The sequence below is a fragment of the Hyla sarda genome, unplaced genomic scaffold, assembly GCF_029499605.1.
Source record: "Hyla sarda isolate aHylSar1 unplaced genomic scaffold, aHylSar1.hap1 scaffold_1021, whole genome shotgun sequence".
Lineage (NCBI taxonomy): Eukaryota > Metazoa > Chordata > Amphibia > Anura > Hylidae > Hyla > Hyla sarda.
Genome location: NW_026607640.1, coordinates 15706 through 38959, shown reverse-complemented (window position 1 = coordinate 38959; position 23254 = coordinate 15706). Strand labels below are relative to the sequence as shown.

The window sequence follows — 23254 nt, the reverse complement described above, 5'->3', positions numbered from 1 at the left end:
GTGTATAATATTATTTGGTATAGTGTATAATATTATTGTGTATAGTGTATATAGTGTATAATATTATTGTGTATAGTGTATATAGTGTATAATATTATTGTGTATAGTGTATATAGTGTATAATATTATTGTGTATATAGTGTGTATAATATTATTGTGTATATAGTGTATAGTGTATATAGTGTATAATATTATTGTGTATATAGTGTATAATATTATTGTGTATAGTGTATATAGTGTATAATATTATTGTGTATATAGTGTGTATAATATTATTGTGTATAGTGTATATAGTGTATAATATTATTGTGTATATAGTGTGTATAATATTATTGTGTATAGTGTATATAGTGTATAATATTATTGTGTATATAGTGTGTATAATATTATTGTGTATAGTGTATATAGTGTATAATATTATTGTGTATAGTGTATATAGTGTATAATATTATTGTGTATAGTGTATATAGTGTATAATATTATTGTGTATAGTGTATATAGTGTATAATATTAATTGGTATAGTGTATAATATTATTGTGTATAGTGTATATAGTGTATAATATTATTGTATATAGTGTGTATAATATTATTGTATATAGTGTATAATATTATTGTGTATAGTGTATATAGTGTATAATATTATTGTGTATAGTGTGTATAATATTATTGTGTATAGTGTATATAGTGTATAATATTATTGTGTATATTGTGTGTAAAATATTATTTGGTATAGTGTATAATATTATTGTGTATAGTGTATATAGTGTATAATAGTATTGTGTATATAGTGTGTATAATATTATTTGGTATAGTGTATATAGTGTATAATATTATTGTGTATATAGTGTGTATAATATTATTGTGTATAGTGTATATAGTGTATAATATTATTTGGTATAGTGTATAATATTATTGTGTATAGTGTATATAGTGTATAATATTATTGTGTATAGTGTATATAGTGTATAATATTATTGTGTATAGTGTATATAGTGTATAATATTATTGTGTATATAGTGTGTATAATATTATTGTGTATATAGTGTATAGTGTATATAGTGTATAATATTATTGTGTATATAGTGTATAATATTATTGTGTATAGTGTATATAGTGTATAATATTATTGTGTATATAGTGTGTATAATATTATTGTGTATAGTGTATATAGTGTATAATATTATTGTGTATATAGTGTGTATAATATTATTGTGTATAGTGTATATAGTGTATAATATTATTGTGTATATAGTGTGTATAATATTATTGTGTATAGTGTATATAGTGTATAATATTATTGTGTATAGTGTATATAGTGTATAATATTATTGTGTATAGTGTATATAGTGTATAATATTATTGTGTATAGTGTATATAGTGTATAATATTAATTGGTATAGTGTATAATATTATTGTGTATAGTGTATATAGTGTATAATATTATTGTATATAGTGTGTATAATATTATTGTATATAGTGTATAATATTATTGTGTATAGTGTATATAGTGTATAATATTATTGTGTATAGTGTGTATAATATTATTGTGTATAGTGTATATAGTGTATAATATTATTGTGTATATTGTGTGTAAAATATTATTTGGTATAGTGTATAATATTATTGTGTATAGTGTATATAGTGTATAATAGTATTGTGTATATAGTGTGTATAATATTATTTGGTATAGTGTATATAATATTATTGTGTATAGTGTATATAATATTATTGTGTATAGTGTATAATATTATTGTGTATAGTGTATATAGTGTGTATAATATTATTGTGTATAGTGTATATAGTGTATAATATTATTGTGTATAGTGTGTATAATATTATTGTGTATAGTGTATATAGTGTATAATATTATTGTGTATATAGTGTGTATAATATTATTTGGTATAGTGTATATAGTGTATAATATTATTGTGTATATAGTGTGTATAATATTATTGTGTATAGTGTATATAGTGTATAATATTATTGTGTATAGTGTGTATAATATTATTGTGTATAGTGTATATAGTGTATAATATTATTGTGTATATAGTGTGTATAATATTATTTGGTATAGTGTATAATATTATTGTGTATAGTGTATATAGTGTATAATATTATTGTGTATAGTGTATATAGTGTATAATATTATTGTGTATATAGTGTGTATAATATTATTTGGTATAGTGTATAATATTATTGTGTATAGTGTATATAGTGTATAATATTATTGTGTATAGTGTATATAGTGTATAATATTATTGTGTATATAGTGTGTATAATATTATTTGGTATAGTGTATAATATTATTGTGTATAGTGTATATAGTGTATAATATTATTGTGTATAGTGTATATAGTGTATAATATTATTGTGTATATAGTGTGTTTAATATTATTTGGTATAGTGTATAATATTATTGTGTATAGTGTATATAGTGTATAATATTATTGTGTATATAGTGTATATAGTGTATAATATTATTGTGTATAGTGTATAATATTATTGTGTATATAGTGTGTATAATATTATTGTGTATATAGTGTGTATAATATTATTGTGTATATAGTGTGTATAATATTATTGTGTATAGTGTATAATATTATTGTGTATAGTGTATATAGTGTATAATATTATTGTGTATAGTGTATATAGTGTATAATATTATTGTGTATAGTGTATAATATTATTGTGTATATAGTGTGTATAATATTATTGTGTATATAGTGTGTATAATATTATTGTGTATATAGTGTGTATAATATTATTGTGTATATAGTGTGTATAATATTATTGTGTATAGTGTATAATATTATTGTGTATAGTGTATAATATTATTGTGTATATAGTGTGTATAATATTAATTGGTATAGTGTATATAGTGTATAATATTATTGTGTATATAGTGTATAATATTATTGTGTATATAGTGTATATAGTGTATAATATTATTGTGTATATAGTGTATAATATTATTGTGTATAGTGTATATAGTGTATAATATTATTGTGTATATAGTGTGTATAATATTATTGTGTATATAGTGTATATAGTGTATAATATTATTGTGTATATAGTGTATAATATTATTGTGTATATAGTGTGTATAATATTATTGTGTATATAGTGTATATAGTGTATAATATTATTGTGTATAGTGTATATAGTGTGTATAATATTATTGTGTATATAGTGTGTATAATATTATTGTGTATAGTGTATATAGTGTATAATGTTATTGTGTATATAGTGTGTATAATATTATTGTGTATAGTGTATATAGTGTATAATGTTATTGTGTATATAGTGTGTATAATATTATTGTGTATAGTGTATATAGTGTATAATGTTATTGTGTATATAGTGTATAATATTATTGTGTATATAGTGTGTATAATATTATTTGGTATAGTGTATATAGTGTATAATATTATTGTGTATAGTGTATATAGTGTATAATATTATTGTGTATATAGTGTATATAGTGTATAATATTATTGTGTATAGTGTATATAGTGTATAATATTATTGTGTATATAGTGTGTATAATATTATTGTGTATAGTGTATATAGTGTATAATGTTATTGTGTATATAGTGTATAATATTATTGTGTATATAGTGTGTATAATATTATTTGGTATAGTGTATATAGTGTATAATATTATTGTGTATATAGTGTATAATATTATTGTGTATAGTGTATATAGTGTATAATATTATTGTGTATAGTGTATATAGTGTATAATATTATTGTGTATATAGTGTATATAGTGTATAATATTATTGTGTATAGTGTATATAGTGTATAATATTATTGTGTATAGTGTATATAGTGTATAATATTATTGTGTATATAGTGTGTATAATATTATTGTGTATAGTGTATAATATTATTGTGTATAGTGTATATAGTGTATAATATTATTGTGTATATAGTGTATATAGTGTATAATATTATTGTGTATATAGTGTATAATATTATTGTGTATAGTGTATAATATTATTGTGTATAGTGTGTATAGTGTATAATATTATTGTGTATATAGTGTGTATAATATTATTGTGTATAGTGTATAATATTATTGTGTATAGTGTATATAGTGTATAATATTATTGTGTATATAGTGTGTATAATATTATTGTGTATAGTGTATAATATTATTGTGTATAGTGTATATAGTGTATAATATTATTGTGTATATAGTGTGTATAATATTGTGTATATAGTGTGTATAATATTATTGTGTATATAGTATATAATATTGTGTATAAAGTGTGTATAATATTAATTGGTATAGTGTATAATATTATTGTGTATATAGTGTATAATATTATTGTGTATAGTGTATATAGTGTATAATATTATTGTGTATATAGTGTATAATATTATTGTGTATAGTGTATATAGTGTACAATATTATTGTGTATATAGTGTGTATAATATTATTGTGTATAGTGTATATAGTGTATAATATTATTTGGTATAGTGTATAATATTATTGTGTATAGTGTATAATATTATTGTGTATAGTGTATATAGTGTATAATATTATTGTGTATATAGTGTGTATAATATTATTGTGTATAGTGTATATAGTGTATAATATTATTGTGTATATAGTGGGTATAATATTATTTGGTATAGTGTATAATATTATTGTGTATAGTGTATATAGTGTATAATATTATTGTGTATAGTGTATATAGTGTATAATATTATTGTGTATATAGTTTGTATAATATTATTTGGTATAGTGTATAATATTATTGTGTATAGTGTATATAGTGTATAATATTATTGTGTATAGTGTATATAGTGTATAATATTATTTGGTATAGTGTATATAATATTATTGTGTATAGTGTATATAATATTATTGTGTATAGTGTATAATATTATTGTGTGTAGTGTATATAGTGTATAATATTATTGAGTATATAGTGTGTATAATATTAATTGGTATAGTGTATAATATTATTGTGTATAATATTATTGTGTATATAGTGTGTATAATATTATTGTGTATAGTGTATATAGTGTATAATATTATTGTGTATAGTGTATATAGTGTATAATATTATTGTGTATAGTGTATATAGTGTATAATATTATTGTGTATATAGTGTGTATAATATTATTGTGTATAGTGTATATAGTGTATAGTGTATATAGTGTATAATATTATTGTGTATATAGTGTGTATAATATTATTGTGTATAGTGTATATAGTGTATAATATTATTGTGTATATAGTGTGTATAATATTATTGTGTATAGTGTATAATATTATTGTGTATAGTGTATATAGTGTATATAGTGTATAATATTATTGTGTATAGTGTATATAGTGTATAATATTATTGTGTATATAGTGTATAATATTATTGTGTATATAGTGTATATAGTGTATAATATTATTGTGTATAGTGTATATAGTGTATAATATTATTGTGTATATAGTGTATATAGTGTATAATATTATTGTGTATATAGTGTGTATAATATTATTGTGTATAGTGTATAATATTATTGTGTATAGTGTATATAGTGTATATAGTGTATAATATTATTGTGTATAGTGTATATAGTGTATAATATTATTGTGTATATAGTGTATAATATTATTGTGTATATAGTGTGTATAATATTAATTGGTATAGTGTATAATATTATTGTGTATAGTGTATATAGTGTATAATATTATTGTGTATTGTGTATATAGTGTATAATATTATTGTGTATATAGTGTGTATAATATTAATTGGTATAGTGTATAATATTATTGTGTATATAGTGTATAATATTATTGTGTATAGTGTATATAGTGTATAATATTATTGTGTATATAGTGTGTATAATATTAATTGGTATAGTGTATAATATTATTGTGTATAGTGTATATAGTGTATAATATTATTGTGTATATAGTGTGTATAATATTAATTGGTATAGTGTGTATAATATTATTGTGTATTGTGTATATAGTGTATAATATTATTGTGTATATAGTGTATAATATTATTGTGTATATAGTGTGTATAATATTATTGTGTATAGTGTATATAGTGTATAATATTATTGTGTATATAGTGTGTATAATATTAATTGGTATAGTGTATAATATTATTGTGTATTGTGTATATAGTGTATAATATTATAGTGTATATAGTGTATAATATTATTGTGTATAGTGTATAATATTATTGTGTATAGTGTATATAGTGTATAATATTATTGTGTATATAGTGTGTATAATATTAATTGGTATAGTGTGTATAATATTATTGTGTATTGTGTATATAGTGTATAATATTATTGTGTATATAGTGTATAATATTATTGTGTATATAGTGTATAATATTATTGTGTATATAGTGTGTATAATATTATTGTGTATTGTGTATATAGTGTATAATATTATTGTGTATATAGTGTATAATATTATTGTGTATATAGTGTGTATAATATTAATTGGTATAGTGTATAATATTATTGTGTGTAGTGTGTATATTGTTTATAGTGTGTATGGTGAATATTGTGTATAATATGTATGGTGTGTACACAGTACTACTTCTCTCCTTATGTTTATACAGACACTGCACAGTACCACTTCTCTCCATATGTTTATACAGACACTGCACAGTACTACTTCTCTCCTTATGTTTATACAGACACTGCACAGTACTACTTCTCTCCATATGTTTATACAGACACTGCACAGTACTACTTCTCTCCATATGTTTATACAGACACTGCACAGTACTACTTCTCTCCATATGTTTATACAGACACTGCACAGTACTACTTCTCTCCATATGTTTATACAGACACTGCACAGTACTACTTCTCTCCTTATGTTTATACAGACACTGCACAGTACTACTTCTCTCCATATGTTTATACAGACACTGCACAGTACTACTTCTCTCCATTTGTTTATACAGACACTGCACAGTACTACTTCTCTCCATATGTTTATACAGACACTGCACAGTACTACTTCTCTCCATATGTTTATACAGACACTGCACAGTACTACTTCTCTCAGCGTGTGCTGACTGGCTCAGATGTCACATGCAGTTTTGGATGAGTTCCCAGGCGGCTTATAGATCTGGTTCTGCGGCTGCAAATCGTGACTGTGTTTGTACCCGGGGAGTAATATATTTGGCCGGTGATCACATGAGTGGACACTGACTGTAGAGATCTCTCCTGTAGATGATGATGGTGTCTGTACCCAGGGAGTAATATATTTGGCCGGTGATCACATGAGTGGACACTGACTGTAGAGATCTCTCCTGTAGATGATGATGGTGTCTGTACCCAGGGAGTAATATATTTGGCCGGTGATCACATGAGTGGACACTGACTGTGGAGATCTCTCCTGTAGATGATGATGGTGTCTGTACCCGGGGAGTAATATATTTGGCCAGTGATCACATGAGTGGACACTGACTGTGGAGATCTCTCCTGTAGATGATGATGGTGTCTGTACCCGGGGAGTAATATATTTGGCCGGTGATCACATGAGTGGATACTGACTGTAGAGATCTCTCCTGTAGATGATGACGGTGTCTGTACCCGGGGAGTAATATATTTGGCCAATGATCACATGAGTGGACACTGACTGTAGAGATCTCTCCTGTAGATGATGACGGTGTCTGTACCCGGGGAGTAATATATTTGGCCGGTGATCACATGAGTGGATACTGACTGTAGAGATCTCTCCTGTAGATGATGATGATGGTGTCTGTACCCGGGGAGTAATATATTTGGCCGGTGATCACATGTAAATAATGAAGCGTTACATAGGAGCGCGAGTTCATGAGACAAGTCCGGTCGTGGTAACCTGAGAGACCGGCAGAGAGACGCCATCCGGGAGATCTGTAGAGATCTCTCCTGTAGATGATGATGATGGTGTCTGTACCCGGGGAGTAATATATTTGGCCAGTGATCACATGAGGGGGACACTGACTGTAGAGATCTCTCCTGTAGATGATGATGATGGTGTCTGTACCCGGGGAGTAATATATTTGGCCGGTGATCACATGAGTGGACACTGACTGTAGAGATCTCTCCTGTAGATGATGATGGTGTCTGTACCCGGGGAGTAATATATTTGGCCGGTGATCACATGAGTGGACACTGACTGTAGAGATCTCTCCTGTAGATGATGATGGTGTCTGTACCCGGGGAGTAATATATTTGGCCGGTGATCACATGAGTGGACACTGACTGTAGAGATCTCTCCTGTAGATGATGATGGTGTCTGTACCCAGGGACTAATATATTTGGCCGGTGATCACATGAGTGGACACTGACTGTAGAGATCTCTCCTGTAGATGATGATGGTGTCTGTACCCGGGGAGTAATATATTTGGCCGGTGATCACATGAGTGGACACTGACTGTAGAGATCTCTCCTGTAGATGATGATGGTGTCTGTACCCGGGGAGTAATATATTTGGCCGGTGATCACATGAGTGGACACTGACTGTAGAGATCTCTCCTGTAGATGATGATGGTGTCTGTACCCGGGGAGTAATATATTTGCCGGTGATCACATGAGGGGGACACTGACTGTAGAGATCTCTCCTGTAGATGATGATGATGGTGTCTGTACCCGGGGAGTAATATATTTGGCCGGTGATCACATGAGTGGATACTGACTGTAGAGATCTCTCCTGTAGATGATGATGGTGTCTGTACCCGGGGAGTAATATATTTGGCCGGTGATCACATGAGTGGATACTGACTGTAGAGATCTCTCCTGTAGATGATGATGGTGTCTGTACCCGGGGAGTAATATATTTGGCCGGTGATCACATGAGTGGATACTGACTGTAGAGATCTCTCCTGTAGATGATGATGGTGTCTGTACCCGGGGAGTAATATATTTGGCCGGTGATCACATGAGGGGGACACTGACTGTAGAGATCTCTCCTGTAGATGATGACGGTGTCTGTACCCGGGGAGTAATATATTTGGCCGGTGATCACATGAGTGGATACTGACTGTAGAGATCTCTCCTGTAGATGATGATGATGGTGTCTGTACCCAGGGAGTAATATATTTTGCCGCTGATCACATGAGTGGACACTGACTGTAGAGATCTCTCCTGTAGATGATGACGGTGTCTGTACCCGGGGAGTAATATATTTGACCGCTGATCACATGAGTGGACACTGACTGTAGAGATCTCTCCTGTAGATGATGATGGTGTCTGTACCCGGGGAGTAATATATTTGGCCAGTGATCACATGAGTGGATACTGACTGTAGAGATCTCTCCTGTAGATGATGATGATGGTGTCTGTACCCAGGGAGTAATATATTTTGCCGCTGATCACATGAGTGGATACTGACTGTAGAGATCTCTCCTGTAGATGATGATGGTGTCTGTACCCGGGGAGTAATATATTTGGCCGGTGATCACATGAGTGGACACTGACTGTGGAGATCTCTCCTGTAGATGATGATGGTGTCTGTACCCGGGGAGTAATATATTTGGCCGGTGATCACATGAGTGGACACTGACTGTAGAGATCTCTCCTGTAGATGATGATGATGGTGTCTGTACCCGGGGAGTAATATATTTGGCCGGTGATCACATGAGTGGACACTGACTGTAGAGATCTCTCCTGTAGATGATGACGGTGTCTGTACCCAGGGAGTAATATATTTGACCGCTGATCACATGAGTGGATACTGACTGTAGAGATCTCTCCTGTAGATGATGATGATGGTGTCTGTACCCAGGGAGTAATATATTTGGCCAGTGATCACATGAGTGGATACTGACTGTAGAGATCTCTCCTGTAGATGATGATGGTGTCTGTACCCGGGGAGTAATATATTTGGCCGGTGATCACATGAGTGGACACTGACTGTAGAGATCTCTCCTGTAGATGATGATGATGGTGTCTGTACCCGGGGAGTAATATATTTGGCCGGTGATCACATGAGTGGACACTGACTGTAGAGATCTCTCCTGTAGATGATGACGGTGTCTGTACCCGGGGAGTAATATATTTGGCCGGTGATCACATGAGTGGACACTGACTGTAGAGATCTCTCCTGTAGATGATGACTGTGTCTGTACCCAGGGAGTAATATATTTTGCCGCTGATCACATGAGTGGATACTGACTGTAGAGATCTCTCCTGTAGATGATGATGGTGTCTGTACCCGGGGAGTAATATATTTGGCCGGTGATCACATGAGTGGACACTGACTGTAGAGATCTCTCCTGTAGATGATGACGGTGTCTGTACCCAGGGAGTAATATATTTGACCGCTGATCACATGAGTGGATACTGACTGTAGAGATCTCTCCTGTAGATGATGATGATGGTGTCTGTACCCGGGGAGTAATATATTTGGCCGGTGATCACATGAGTGGACACTGACTGTAGAGATCTCTCCTGTAGATGATGACGGTGTCTGTACCCGGGGAGTAATATATTTGGCCGGTGATCACATGAGTGGACACTGACTGTAGAGATCTCTCCTGTAGATGATGACTGTGTCTGTACCCAGGGAGTAATATATTTGACCGCTGATCACATGAGTGGATACTGACTGTAGAGATCTCTCCTGTAGATGATGATGATGGTGTGTCACGATCCCGGCTGGTAGGAGGTGGATCCTCTGTGCCAGAGAGGGATTGGCGTGGACCGTGCTAGTGGACCGGTTCTAAGTCACTACTGGTTTTCACCAGAGCCCGCCGCAAAGCGGGATGGTCTTGCTGCGGCGGTAGTGACCAGGTCGTATCCACTAGCAACGGCTCAACCTCTCTGACTGCTGAGATAGGCGCGGTACAAGGGAGTAGACAAGAGCAAGGTCGGACGTAGCAGAAGGTCGGGGCAGGCAGCAAGGATCGTAGTCAATAAGGTAATAGCAGGAGGTCAAGTACACGGTAAGGACAAACACAGTAACGCTTTCACTAGGCTCTAAGGCAACAAGATCCGGCAGGGGAGTGCAGGGGCAGAGGTAAGATATAGTCTGGGAGCAGGTGGAAGCCAATTAAGCTAATTGGGCCAGGCACCAATCATTGGTGCACTGGCCCTTTAAGTCTCAGGGAGCTGGCGCGCAGCGCGCCCTAGAGAGCGGAGCCGCGCGCGCCAGCACAATGACAGCAGGGGACGGGAACGGGTAAGTGACCTGGGATGCGATTCGCGAGCGGGCGCGTCCTGCTGTGCGAATCGCATCCCCGACGGCCATGACAGTGCAGCGCTCCCGGTCAGCGGGACCGACCGGGGCGCTGCGGAGAGAGAGACGCCGTAAGCGCTCCGGGGAGGAGCGGGGACCCGGAGCGCTAGGCGTAACAGTACCCCCCCCCCTTAGGTCTCCCCTTCTCTTTGTCCGGTAACTGCCTCCCCTGGGATGAGGACACCGGGAAAGAATGGAGGGTTTCCTCAACGGCAGGCAGTACAGCAGGAGTGGGAATGGGGAGGGAGGGCAGAGGGCGAGGCCTGGCACGGGGCAGTGTGACACCAGGACGGGGGCCATGAGGAGGCACCGAGGCTTGCCTTACTGGACTGGGAGGGGGGGAGAGGCACTTCTTATGGCAGGACGGCAGACCGGTTACAGGGGGAACCACAGGGTCACGGCAGGGAGTACTGGGAACCGGTTTAAGGCAGTCCTTGAAACAAGGGGAACCCCAGCTCTTGATCTCCCCTGTGGACCAATCCAGGGTTGGGGAATGGTGTTGAAGCCAGGGTAGTCCAAGGAGAATTTCGGAAGTGCAATTGGAGAGGACCAAAAACTAAATTTTTTCGTGATGAGGTCCGATGCACATTAGGAGGGGCTCCGTGCGGTAACGCACGGTGCAATCCAACCTGACTCCGTTGACCGCGGAAATGTAGAGTGGCTTGACGAGACGGGTCACCGGGATGCGGAATTTATTCACCAAGGACTCACGAATAAAATTCCCAGAGGCACCAGAGTCCAAGCAGGCCACGGCTGAGAGGGAGGAGTTGGCTGAAGGGAAAATCCGCACGGGCACCGTGAGACGTGGAGAAGCCGACTTAGACTCAAGAGACGCCACACCCACGTGAGCTGGGTGCGAGCGTGCGTTTCCCAGACGTGGAGGACGGATAGGGCAATCCACCAAAAAATGTTCGGTACTGGCACAGTACAGACAAAGATTAGCTTCCCTACGGCGATTCCTCTCCTCCTGGGTCAGGCGAGACCGATCCACTTGCATGGCCTCCTCGGCGGGAGGCCTAGGCGCAGATTGCAGTGGAGACTGTGGGAGAGGTGTCCAGAGATCTAAGTCCTTTTCCTGGCGGAGCTCTTGATGCCTCTCAGAAAAACGCATGTCAATGCGAGTGGCTAGATGAATGAGTTCATGTAGATTAGCAGGAGTTTCTCGTGCGGCCAGAACATCTTTAATGTTGCTGGATAGGCCTTTTTTAAAGGTCGCGCAGAGGGCCTCATTATTCCAGGATAGTTCAGAAGCAAGAGTACGGAATTGTATGGCGTACTCGCCAACGGAAGAATTACCCTGGACCAGGTTCAGCAGGGCAGTCTCAGCAGAAGAGGCTCGGGCAGGTTCCTCAAAGACACTTCGAATTTCCGAGAAGAAGGAGTGTATAGAGGCAGTGACGGGGTCATTGCGGTCCCAGAGCGGTGTGGCCCATGACAGGGCTTTTCCAGACAGAAGGCTGACTACGAAAGCCACCTTAGACCTTTCAGTGGGAAACTGGTCCGACATCATCTCCAGGTGCAGGGAACATTGCGAAAGAAAGCCACGGCAAAACTTAGAGTCCCCATCAAATTTGTCCGGCAGGGACAAGCGGAGGCTAGGAGTGGCCACTCGCTGCGGAAGGGGTGCAGGAGCTGGCGGAGGAGATGGTTGCTGCTGTAGCAGAAGTTGCGACTGAAGTTGTTGCACTATGGTGGACACTTCCGACAGCTGGTGGGTTAGATGGGCGATCTGTCGGGCTTGCTGGGCGACCACCGTGGTGAGATCAGAGATAGAAGGCAGGGGAACCTCAGCGGGATCCATGGCCGGATCTACTGTCACGATCCCGGCTGGTAGGAGGTGGATCCTCTGTGCCAGAGAGGGATTGGCGTGGACCGTGCTAGTGGACCGGTTCTAAGTCACTACTGGTTTTCACCAGAGCCCGCCGCAAAGCGGGATGGTCTTGCTGCGGCGGTAGTGACCAGGTCGTATCCACTAGCAACGGCTCAACCTCTCTGACTGCTGAAGATAGGCGCGGTACAAGGGAGTAGACAAAGCAAGGTCGGACGTAGCAGAAGGTCGGGGCAGGCAGCAAGAATCGTAGTCAATAAGGCAAGCAGGAGGTCAAGTACACGGTATGGATAATCACAGTAACGCTTTCACTAGGCTCTAAGGCAACAAGATCCGGCAGGGGAGTGCAGGAGCAGAGGTAAGATATAGTCTGGGAGCAGGTGGAAGCCAATTAAGCTAATTGGGCCAGGCACCAATCATTGGTGCACTGGCCCTTTAAGTCTCAGGGAGCTGGCGCGCGCGCGCCCTAGAGAGCGGAGCCGCGCGCGCCAGCACATGCCAGCAGGGGACGGGAACGGGTAAGTGACCTGGGATGCGATTCGCGAGCGGGCGCGTCCCGCTGTGCGAATCGCATCCCCGACGGCCATGACAGTGCAGCGCTCCCGGTCAGCGGGACCGACCGGGGCGCTGCGGAGAGAGAGACGCCGTAAGCGCTCCGGGGAGGAGCGGGGACCCGGAGCGCTAGGCGTAACATGGTGTCTGTACCCAGGGAGTAATATATTTGGCCGGTGATCACATGAGTGGATACTGACTGTAGAGATCTCTCCTGTAGATGATGATGATGGTGTCTGTACCCAGGGAGTAATATATTTGGCCGGTGATCACATGAGTGGATACTGACTGTAGAGATCTCTCCTGTAGATGATGATGATGGTGTCTGTACCCAGGGAGTAATATATTTGGCCGGTGATCACATGAGTGGACACTGACTGTAGAGAGAGGGCGGTCTCACTCCCCCAGTGAGGGCGGTCTTACTCCCCCAGTGAGGGCGGTCTCACTCCCCCAGTGAGGGCGGTCTCACTCCCCCAGTGAGGGCGGTCTCACTCCCCCAGTGAGGGCGGTCTCACTCAGTGAGGGCGGTCTCACTCCCCCAGTGAGGGCGGTCTCACTCCCCCAGTGAGGGCGGTCTCACTCACTCAGTGAGGGCGGTCTCACTCCCCCAGTGGGCCGGTCTGGAGGGTTGTCACGTGGTATCTGCGGTGTGATTACATTTGTAGCAGTCATTATACGGCAGTCACACCCCGGATGGCGTCTCTCTGCCGGTCTCTCAGGTTACCACGACCGGACTTGTCTCATGAACTCGCGCTCCTATGTAACGCTTCATTATTTACATGGGACTGTGCAGGATTTGCATTATATCACTGGAAAAGATACACACCAGATCTCCTACATCATCCCCTCACACTGTACACACCAGATCTCCTACATCATCCCATCACACTGTACACACCAGATCTCCTACATCATCCCCTCACACTGTACACACCAGATCTCCTACATCATCCCCTCACACTCTACACACCAGATCTCCTACATCATCCCATCACACTGTACACACCAGATCCAGATCTCCTACATCATCCCCTCACACTGTACACACCAGATCTCCTACATCATCCCCTCACACTGTACACACCAGATCTCCTACATCATCCCCTCACACTGTACACACCAGATCTCCTACATCATCCCATCACACTGTACACACCAGATCCAGATCTCCTACATCATCCCCTCACACTGTACACACCAGATCTCCTACATCATCCCCTCACACTCTACACACCAGATCTCCTACATCATCCCCTCACACTGTACATACCAGATCTCCTACATCATCCCCTCACACTGTACACACCAGATCTCCTACATCATCCCCTCACACTGTACACACCAGATCTCCTACATCATCCCCTCACACTCTACACACCAGATCTCCTACATCATCCCCTCACACTCTACACACCAGATCTCCTACATCATTCCCTTCACACTGTACATTCCAGATCTCCTACATCATCCCCTCACACTCTACACACCAGATCTCCTACATCATCCCCTCACACTCTACACACCAGATCTCCTACATCATCCCCTCACACTGTACACACCAGATCTCCTACATCATCCCCTCACACTCTACACACCAGATCTCCTACATAATCCCCTCACACTGTACACACCAGATCTCCTACATAATCCCCTCACACTGTACACACCAGATCTCCTACATAATCCCCTCACACTGTACACACCAGATCTCCTACATCATCCCCTCACACTGTACACACCAGATCTCCTACATCATCCCCTCACACTGTACACACCAGATCTCCTACATAATCCCCTCACACTGTACACACCAGATCTCCTACATCATCCCCTCACACTGTACACACCAGATCTTTTACATCATCCCCCTCACACTGTACACACCAGATCTCCTACATCATCCCCTCACACTCTACACACCAGATCTCCTACATAATCCCATCACACTGTACACACCAGATCTCCTATATCATCCCCTCACACTCTACACACCAGATCTCCTACATAATCCCATCACACTGTACACACCAGATCTCCTACATCATCCCCTCACACTGAACACACCAGATCTCCTACATAATCCCCTCACACTGTACACACCAGATCTCCTACATAATCCCTTCACACTGTACACACCAGATCTCCTACATGATCCCCTCACACTGTACACACCAGATCTCCTACATAATCCCCTCACACTGTACACACCAGATCTCCTACATAATCCCTTCACACTGTACACACCAGATCTCCTACATAATCCCCTCACACTGTACACACCAGATCTCCTACATGATCCCCTCACTCTACACACCAGATCTCCTACATGATCCCCTCACACTGTACACACCAGATCTCCTACATAATCCCTTCAGACTGTACACACCAGATCTCCTACATGATCCCCTCACACTGTACACACCAGATCTCCTACATAATCCCCTCACACTGTACACACCAGATCTCCTACATAATCCCCTCACACTGTACACACCAGATCTCCTACATGATCCCCTCACACTGTACACACCAGATCTCCTACATCATCCCCCTCACACTGTACACACCAGATCTCCTACATAATCCCCTCACACTGTACACACCAGATCTCCTACATGATCCCCTCACTCTGTACACACCAGATCTCCTACATCATCCCCCTCACACTGTACACACCAGATCTCCTACATCATCCCCCTCACACTGTACACACCAGATCTCCCCTCCTGCACCCAGCACCCTGTGTCCGGTGCCTGTTGTATGCTGCCCGTCACCCTCTGTGTCCTGTGCCTGTTGTATGCTGCCCCTCACCCGCTGTGTCTTTTGCCAGTTGTATGCTGCCCGTCACCCTCTGTGTCCGGTGCCTGTTGTATGCTGCCCGTCACCCTCTGTGTCCGGTGCCTGTTGTATGCTGCCCGTCACCCTCTGTGTCCGGTGCCTGTTGTATGTTGACTGTCATACTCTGTGTCCTGTGCCTGTTGTATGCTGCCCGTCACCCTCTGTGTCCGGTGCCTATTGTATGCTGCCCGTCACCCTCTGTGTCCGGTGCCTATTGTATGCTGCCCATCACCCTCTGTGTCTGGTGCCTGTTGTATGCTGCCCGTCACCCTCTGTGTCCGGTGCCTGTTGAATGATGCCCATCACCCTCTGTGTCAGGTGCCTGTTGTATGTTGACTGTCATCCTCTGTGTCCTGTGCCTGTTGTATGCTGCCCGTCACCCTCTGTGTCAGGTGCCTGTTGTATGCTGCCCGTCACCCTCTGTGTCCGGTGCCTGTTGTATGCTGCCCGTCACCCTCTGTGTCCGGTCCCTGTTGTATGCTGCCCGTCACCCTCTGTGTCAGGTGCCTGTTGTATGCTGCCCGTCACCCTCTGTGTCCGGTGCCTGTTGTATGCTGCCCGTCACCCTCTGTGTCAGGTGCCTGTTGTATGTTGACTGTCATCCTCTGTGTCCTGTGCCTGTTGTATTCTGCCCGTCACCCTCTGTGTCCGGTGCCTGTTGTATGCTGCCCGTCACCCTCTGTGTCCGGTGCCTGTTGTATGCTGCCCGTCACCCTCTGTGTCCGGTGCCTGTTGTATGCTGCCCGTCACCCTCTGTGTCCAGTGCCTGTTGTATGCTGCCCGTCACCCTCTGTGTCCGGTACCTGTTGTATGCTGCCCGTCACCCTCTGTGTCCGGTACCTGTTGTATGCTGCCCATCACCCTCTGTGTCTGGTGCCTGTTGTATGCTGCCCGTCACCCTCTGTGTCCGGTGCCTGTTGTATGATGCCCATCACCCTCTGTGTCAGGTGCCTGTTGTATGTTGACTGTCATCCTCTGTGTCCTGTGCCTGTTGTATGCTGCCCGTCACCCTCTGTGTCCGGTGCCTGTTGTATGCTGCCCGTCACCCTCTGTGTCCGGTGCCTGTTGTATGCTGCCCGTCACCCTCTGTGTCCGGTGCCTGTTGTATGCTGCCCGTCACCCTCTGTGTCCAGTGCCTGTTGTATGCTGCCCGTCACACTCTGTGTCCGGTACCTGTTGTATGCTGCCCGTCACCCTCTGTGTCCGGTACCTGTTGTATGCTGCCCGTCACCCTCTGTGTCCGGTACCTGTTGTATTCTGCCCGTCACCCTCTGTGTCCGGTGCCTGTTGTATGCTGCCCGTCACCCTCTGTGTCCGGTGCCTGTTGTATGCTGCCCGTCACCCTCTGTGTCCGGTGCCTGTTGTATGCTGCCCGTCACCCTCTGTGTCCGGTGCCTGTTGTATGCTGCCCGTCACCCTCTGTGTCCAGTGCCTGTTGTATGCTGCCCGTCACCCTCTGTGTCCGGTACCTGTTGTATGGCGCCCCCCGGATGCCGTCAGTCATCACCTCCTGTATGATGATCTCTGCAGATACTCCGGTGGTGCAGGTGGGTCAGTCCTGCCCGGTTCCTGCTGATCTGCTCCCTGGTAACAGCGGGTGCCGTGCCCATTGACACAGACAAGACCAAAGTGAATGCGGAGGCGGCTGATGATGGGCAGAAGTCTCAGTCCTCCGTGAGTAGTAGATGGTGGCGGCCATGTTTATAGTGTTGTGCGGTGTATTGGTGGATGTGGCGGTGACTTGTATCTTGTGACAGGACACAGGACTCTACTATAACCGATATCTCAGGGAGGTGGTGGAAGTCCTGGAAACCGACCAACATTTCAGAGAGAAGATCCAGTCGGCCGACATCGAGGACATCAAGGTGAGATGGGACCCTGGACACCACCCGGGGTCACAAACTTTACTGCACAACACGACCACTGCCAGGGAATACACAGAGTGTCCATGTGGTAGAGCGGATTATCAGTTATATAGATCTATGGGATCACCTGTCGTTATGGTCTATGGGAACACCTGTCGTTATGGTCTATGGGATCACCTGTCGTTATGGTCTATGGGATCACCTGTCGTTATGATCTATGGGATCACCTGTCGTTATGATCTATGGGATCACCTGTCGTTATGATCTATGGGATCACCTGTCGTTATGATCTATGGGATCACCTGTCATCATGATCTATGGGATCACCTGTCGTTATCTATGGGATCACCTGTCGTTATGATCTATGGGATCACCTGTCGTGATCTATGGGATCACCTGTCTTTATGATCTATGGGATCACCTGTCGTTATGATCTATGGGATCACCTGTCGTTATCTATGGGATCACCTGTCGTTATCTATGGGATCACCTGTCGTTATGATCTATGGGATCACCTGTCGTTATGATCTATGGGATCACCTGTCGGTTTCTATGGGATCACCTGTCGTTATGATCGATGGGATCACCTGTCGTTATGGTCTATGGGATCACCTGTCGTCATGATCTATGAGATCACCTGTCGTTATGATCTATGGGATCACCTGTCGTTATGATCTATGGGATCACCTGTCGTTATGATCTATGGGATCACCTGTCGTTATGATCTATGGGATCACCTGTCGTTATGATCTATGGGATCACCTGTCGTTATGATCTATGGGATCACCTGTCTTTATGGTCTATGGGATCACCTGTCGTTATGATCTATGGGATCACCTGTCGGTTTCTATGGGATCACCTGTCGTTATCTATAGGATCACCTGTCGTTATGATCGATGGGATCACCTGTCGTTATGGTCTATGGGATCACCTGTCGTCATGATCTATGAGATCACCTGTCGTTATGATCTATGGGATCACCTGTCGTTATGATCTATGGGATCACCTGTCGTTATGATCTATGGGATCACCTGTCGTTATGATCTATGGGATCACCTGTCGTTATGATCTATGGGATCACCTGTCGTTATGGTCAATGGGATCACCTGTCGTCATGGTCTATGGGATCACCTGTCGTTATGGTCTATGTGATCACCTGTCGTTATGGTCTATGGGATCACCTGTTGTTATGGTCTATGGGATCACCTGTCGTTGTGATCTATGGGATCACCTGTCGTTGTGATCTATGGGATCACCTGTCGTTGTGATATCACCTGTCTTTATGATCTATGGGATAACCTGTCGTTATGGCCTATGGAATCACCTGTCGGTATAATCTATGGGGTCACATGTGGGTATAATCTATGGGATCACCTGTGGGTATAATATATGGGGTCACTTGATCTCTATGGGGTCACCTGCGGGTATACTCTATGGGGTCACCTGCGGGTATACTCTATGGGGTCACCTGCATGTATAATCTATGGGGTCACCTGCGGGTATAATCTATGGGGTCACCTGCGGGTATAATCTATGGGGTCACCTGCGGGTATAATCTATGGGGTCACCTGCGGGTATAATCTATGGGGTCACCTGCGGGTATAATCTATGGGGTCACCTGCGGGTATAATCTATGGGGTCACCTGCGGGTATAATCTATGGGGTCACCTGCGGGTATAATCTATGGGGTCACCTGCGGGTATAATCTATGGGGTCACCTGCGGGTATAATCTATGGGGTCTGCTGCGGGTATAATCTATGGGGTCACCTGCGGGTATAATCTATGGGGTCACCTGCGGGTATAATCTATGGGGTCACCTGTCGGTATAATCTATGGGGTCACCTGCGGGTATAATCTATGGGGTCACCTGCGGGTATAATCTATGGGGTCACCTGCGCGTATAATCTATGGGGTCACCTGTGGATACAATCTATCGGGTCACTGTTTAATCTATGGGGTCACCTGCATGTATAATCTATGGGGTTACCTGTGGGTATAATCTATGGGGTCACTTGATCTCTATGGGGTTACCTGCGGGTATAATCTATGGGGTCACCTGTGGGTACAATCTATGGGGTCACTGTCTAATCCATGGGGTCACCTGTGGGTATAATCTATGGGGTCACTTGATCTCTATGGGGTCACCTGCGGGTATAATCTATGGGGTCACCTGCGGGTATAATCTATGGGGTCACCTGCATGTATAATCTATGGGGTCACCTGCATGTATAATCTATGGGGTCACCTGCGGGTATAATCTATGGGGTCACCTGCGGGTATAATCTATGGGGTCACCTGCGGGTATAATCTATGGGGTCACCTGCGGGTATAATCTATGGGGTCACTTGATCTCTATGGGGTCACCTGCGGGTATAATCTATGGGGTCACCTGCGGGTATACTCTATGGGGTCACCTGCGGGTATAATCTATGGGGTCACCTGCATGTATAATCTATGGGGTCACCTGCGGGTATAATCTATGGGGTCACCTGCGGGTATAATCTATGGGGTCGCCTGCGGGTATAATCCATGGGGTCACCTGCGGGTATAATCTATGGGGTCACCTGCGGGTATAATCTATGGGGTCACCTGCGGGTATAATCTATGGGGTCACCTGCGGGTATAATCTATGGGGTCACCTGCGGGTATAATCTATGGGGTCACCTGCGGGTATAATCTATGGGGTCACCTGCGGGTATAATCTATGGGGTCACCTGCGGGTATAATCTATGGGGTCACCTGCGGGTATAATCTATGGGGTCACCTGCGGGTATAATCTATGGGGTCTGCTGCGGGTATAATCTATGGGGTCACCTGCGGGTATAATCTATGGGGTCACCTGCGGGTATAATCTATGGGGTCACCTGTCGGTATAATCTATGGGGTCACCTGCGGGTATAATCTATGGGGTCACCTGCGGGTATAATCTATGGGGTCACCTGCGCGTATAATCTATGGGGTCACCTGTGGATACAATCTATCGGGTCACTGTCTAATCTATGGGGTCACCTGCATGTATAATCTATGGGGTTACCTGTGGGTATAATCTATGGGGTCACTTGATCTCTATGGGGTTACCTGCGGGTATAATCTATGGGGTCACCTGTGGGTACAATCTATGGGGTCACTGTCTAATCCATGGGGTCACCTGTGGGTATAATCTATGGGGTCACTTGATCTCTATGGGGTCACCTGCGGGTATAATCTATGGGGTCACCTGCGGGTATAATCTATGGGGTCACCTGCATGTATAATCTATGGGGTCACCTGCATGTATAATCTATGGGGTCACCTGCGGGTATAATCTATGGGGTCACCTGCGGGTATAATCTATGGGGTCACCTGCGGGTATAATCTATGGGGTCGCCTGCGGGTATAATCTATGGGGTCACCTGCGGGTATAATCTATGGGGTCACCTGCGGGTATAATCTATGGGGTCACCTGCGGGTATAATCTATGGGGTCATCTGCGGGTATAATCTATGGGGTCACCTGCGGGTATAATCTATGGGGTCACCTGCGGGTATAATCTATGGGGTCACCTGCGGGTATAATCTATGGGGTCACCTGCGGGTATAATCTATGGGGTCACCTGCGGGTATAATCTATGGGGTCACCTGCATGTATAATCTATGGGGTCACCTGCGGGTATAATCTATGGGGTCACCTGCATGTATAATCTATGGGGTCACCTGCGGGTATAATCTATGGGGTCACCTGCATGTATAATCTATGGGGTCACCTGCGGGTATAATCTATGGGGTCACCTGTGGGTATAATCTATGGGGTCACCTGTGGGTATAATCTATGGGGTCACTGTCTAATCTATGGGGTCACCTGCGGGTATAATCTATGGGGTAACCTGCGGGTACAATCTATCGGGTCACTGTCTAATCTATGGGGTCACCTGTCGGTATAATCTATGGGGTCACCTGCGGGTATAATCTATGGGGTCACCTGCGGGTATAATCTATGAGGTCACCTGCGGGTATAATCTATGGGGTCACCTGCGGGTACAATCTATCGGGTCACTGTCTAATCTATGGGGTCACCTGTAATCTATGGGGTCACTTGATCTCTATGGGGTCACCTGCGGGTATAATCTATGGGGTCACCTGCGGGTATAATCTATGGGGTCACCTGCGGGTATAATCTATGGGGTCACCTGCGGGTATAATCTATGGGGTCACCTGCGGGTATAATCTATGGGGTCACCTGCGGGTATAATCTATGGGGTCACCTGCGGGTACAATCTATCGGGTCACTGTCTAATCTATGGGGTCACCTGTGGGTATAATCTATGGGGTCACTTGATCTCTATGGGGTCACCTGCGGGTATAATCTATGGGGTCACCTGCGGGTATAATCTATGGGGTCACTTGTTCTGTCCTCCACAGAGCGGGAAGATCAGTAAGGAGCTGGATCTGGTCAGCCATCACATCCGCACCAGACTGGACGAGCTGAAGAGACAAGAGGTGTCACGGCTGCGGATGCTGATTAAGGCGAAGCTCAGCACCCCCGAGAGTAAGTGCCCCCAAAATAATACTGAGGATATGTGGGGGTCCCTGTATGTAATAATGGGGGGCTCATCGCTCTGACACTTGTGTCTGCTCCGCAGGTGCCGGGATCGACCGTCGACTCCTCCTCCAGCAGTTCAATCACCTGAATCATATGAACCCCAACTCGTTTGAACCCCAAGACTTGGACCTTCTAATCAAAGCAGTGAGTCTGGTCATGTGACCTTCCACACCCATCAAAGGCAAACAACGGGGCACATGGTGCTGTCACCTGACACATGGGGGTACATGGTGCTGTCACCTGACACATGGGGGTACATGGTGCTGTCACCTGACACATGGGGGTACATGGTGCTGTCACCTGACACATGGGGGCACATGGTGCTGTCACCTGACACATGGGGGTACATGGTGCTGTCACCTGACACATGGGGGTACATGGTGCT

At 42.4% G+C, this 23254-nt stretch overlaps 1 protein-coding gene across 1 annotated transcript in view; it reads left to right on the top strand.

Moving 5' to 3' along the window:
• Positions 1-23013, top strand: part of LOC130298806 (nucleobindin-2-like) — a gene marked incomplete at its 3' end in the record, with an annotated part of 42022 nt that extends 19009 nt beyond the window's left edge. Inside the window, exons 2-5 of the mRNA XM_056551368.1 lie at positions 17956-18099; positions 18183-18290; positions 22689-22815; positions 22910-23013. Of these exons, the coding sequence (XP_056407343.1) occupies positions 17956-18099; positions 18183-18290; positions 22689-22815; positions 22910-23013 (483 nt within the window). The remainder of the gene's footprint in view (positions 1-17955; positions 18100-18182; positions 18291-22688; positions 22816-22909) is intronic.
• Between the last annotated feature and the right edge of the window lie 241 nt (positions 23014-23254).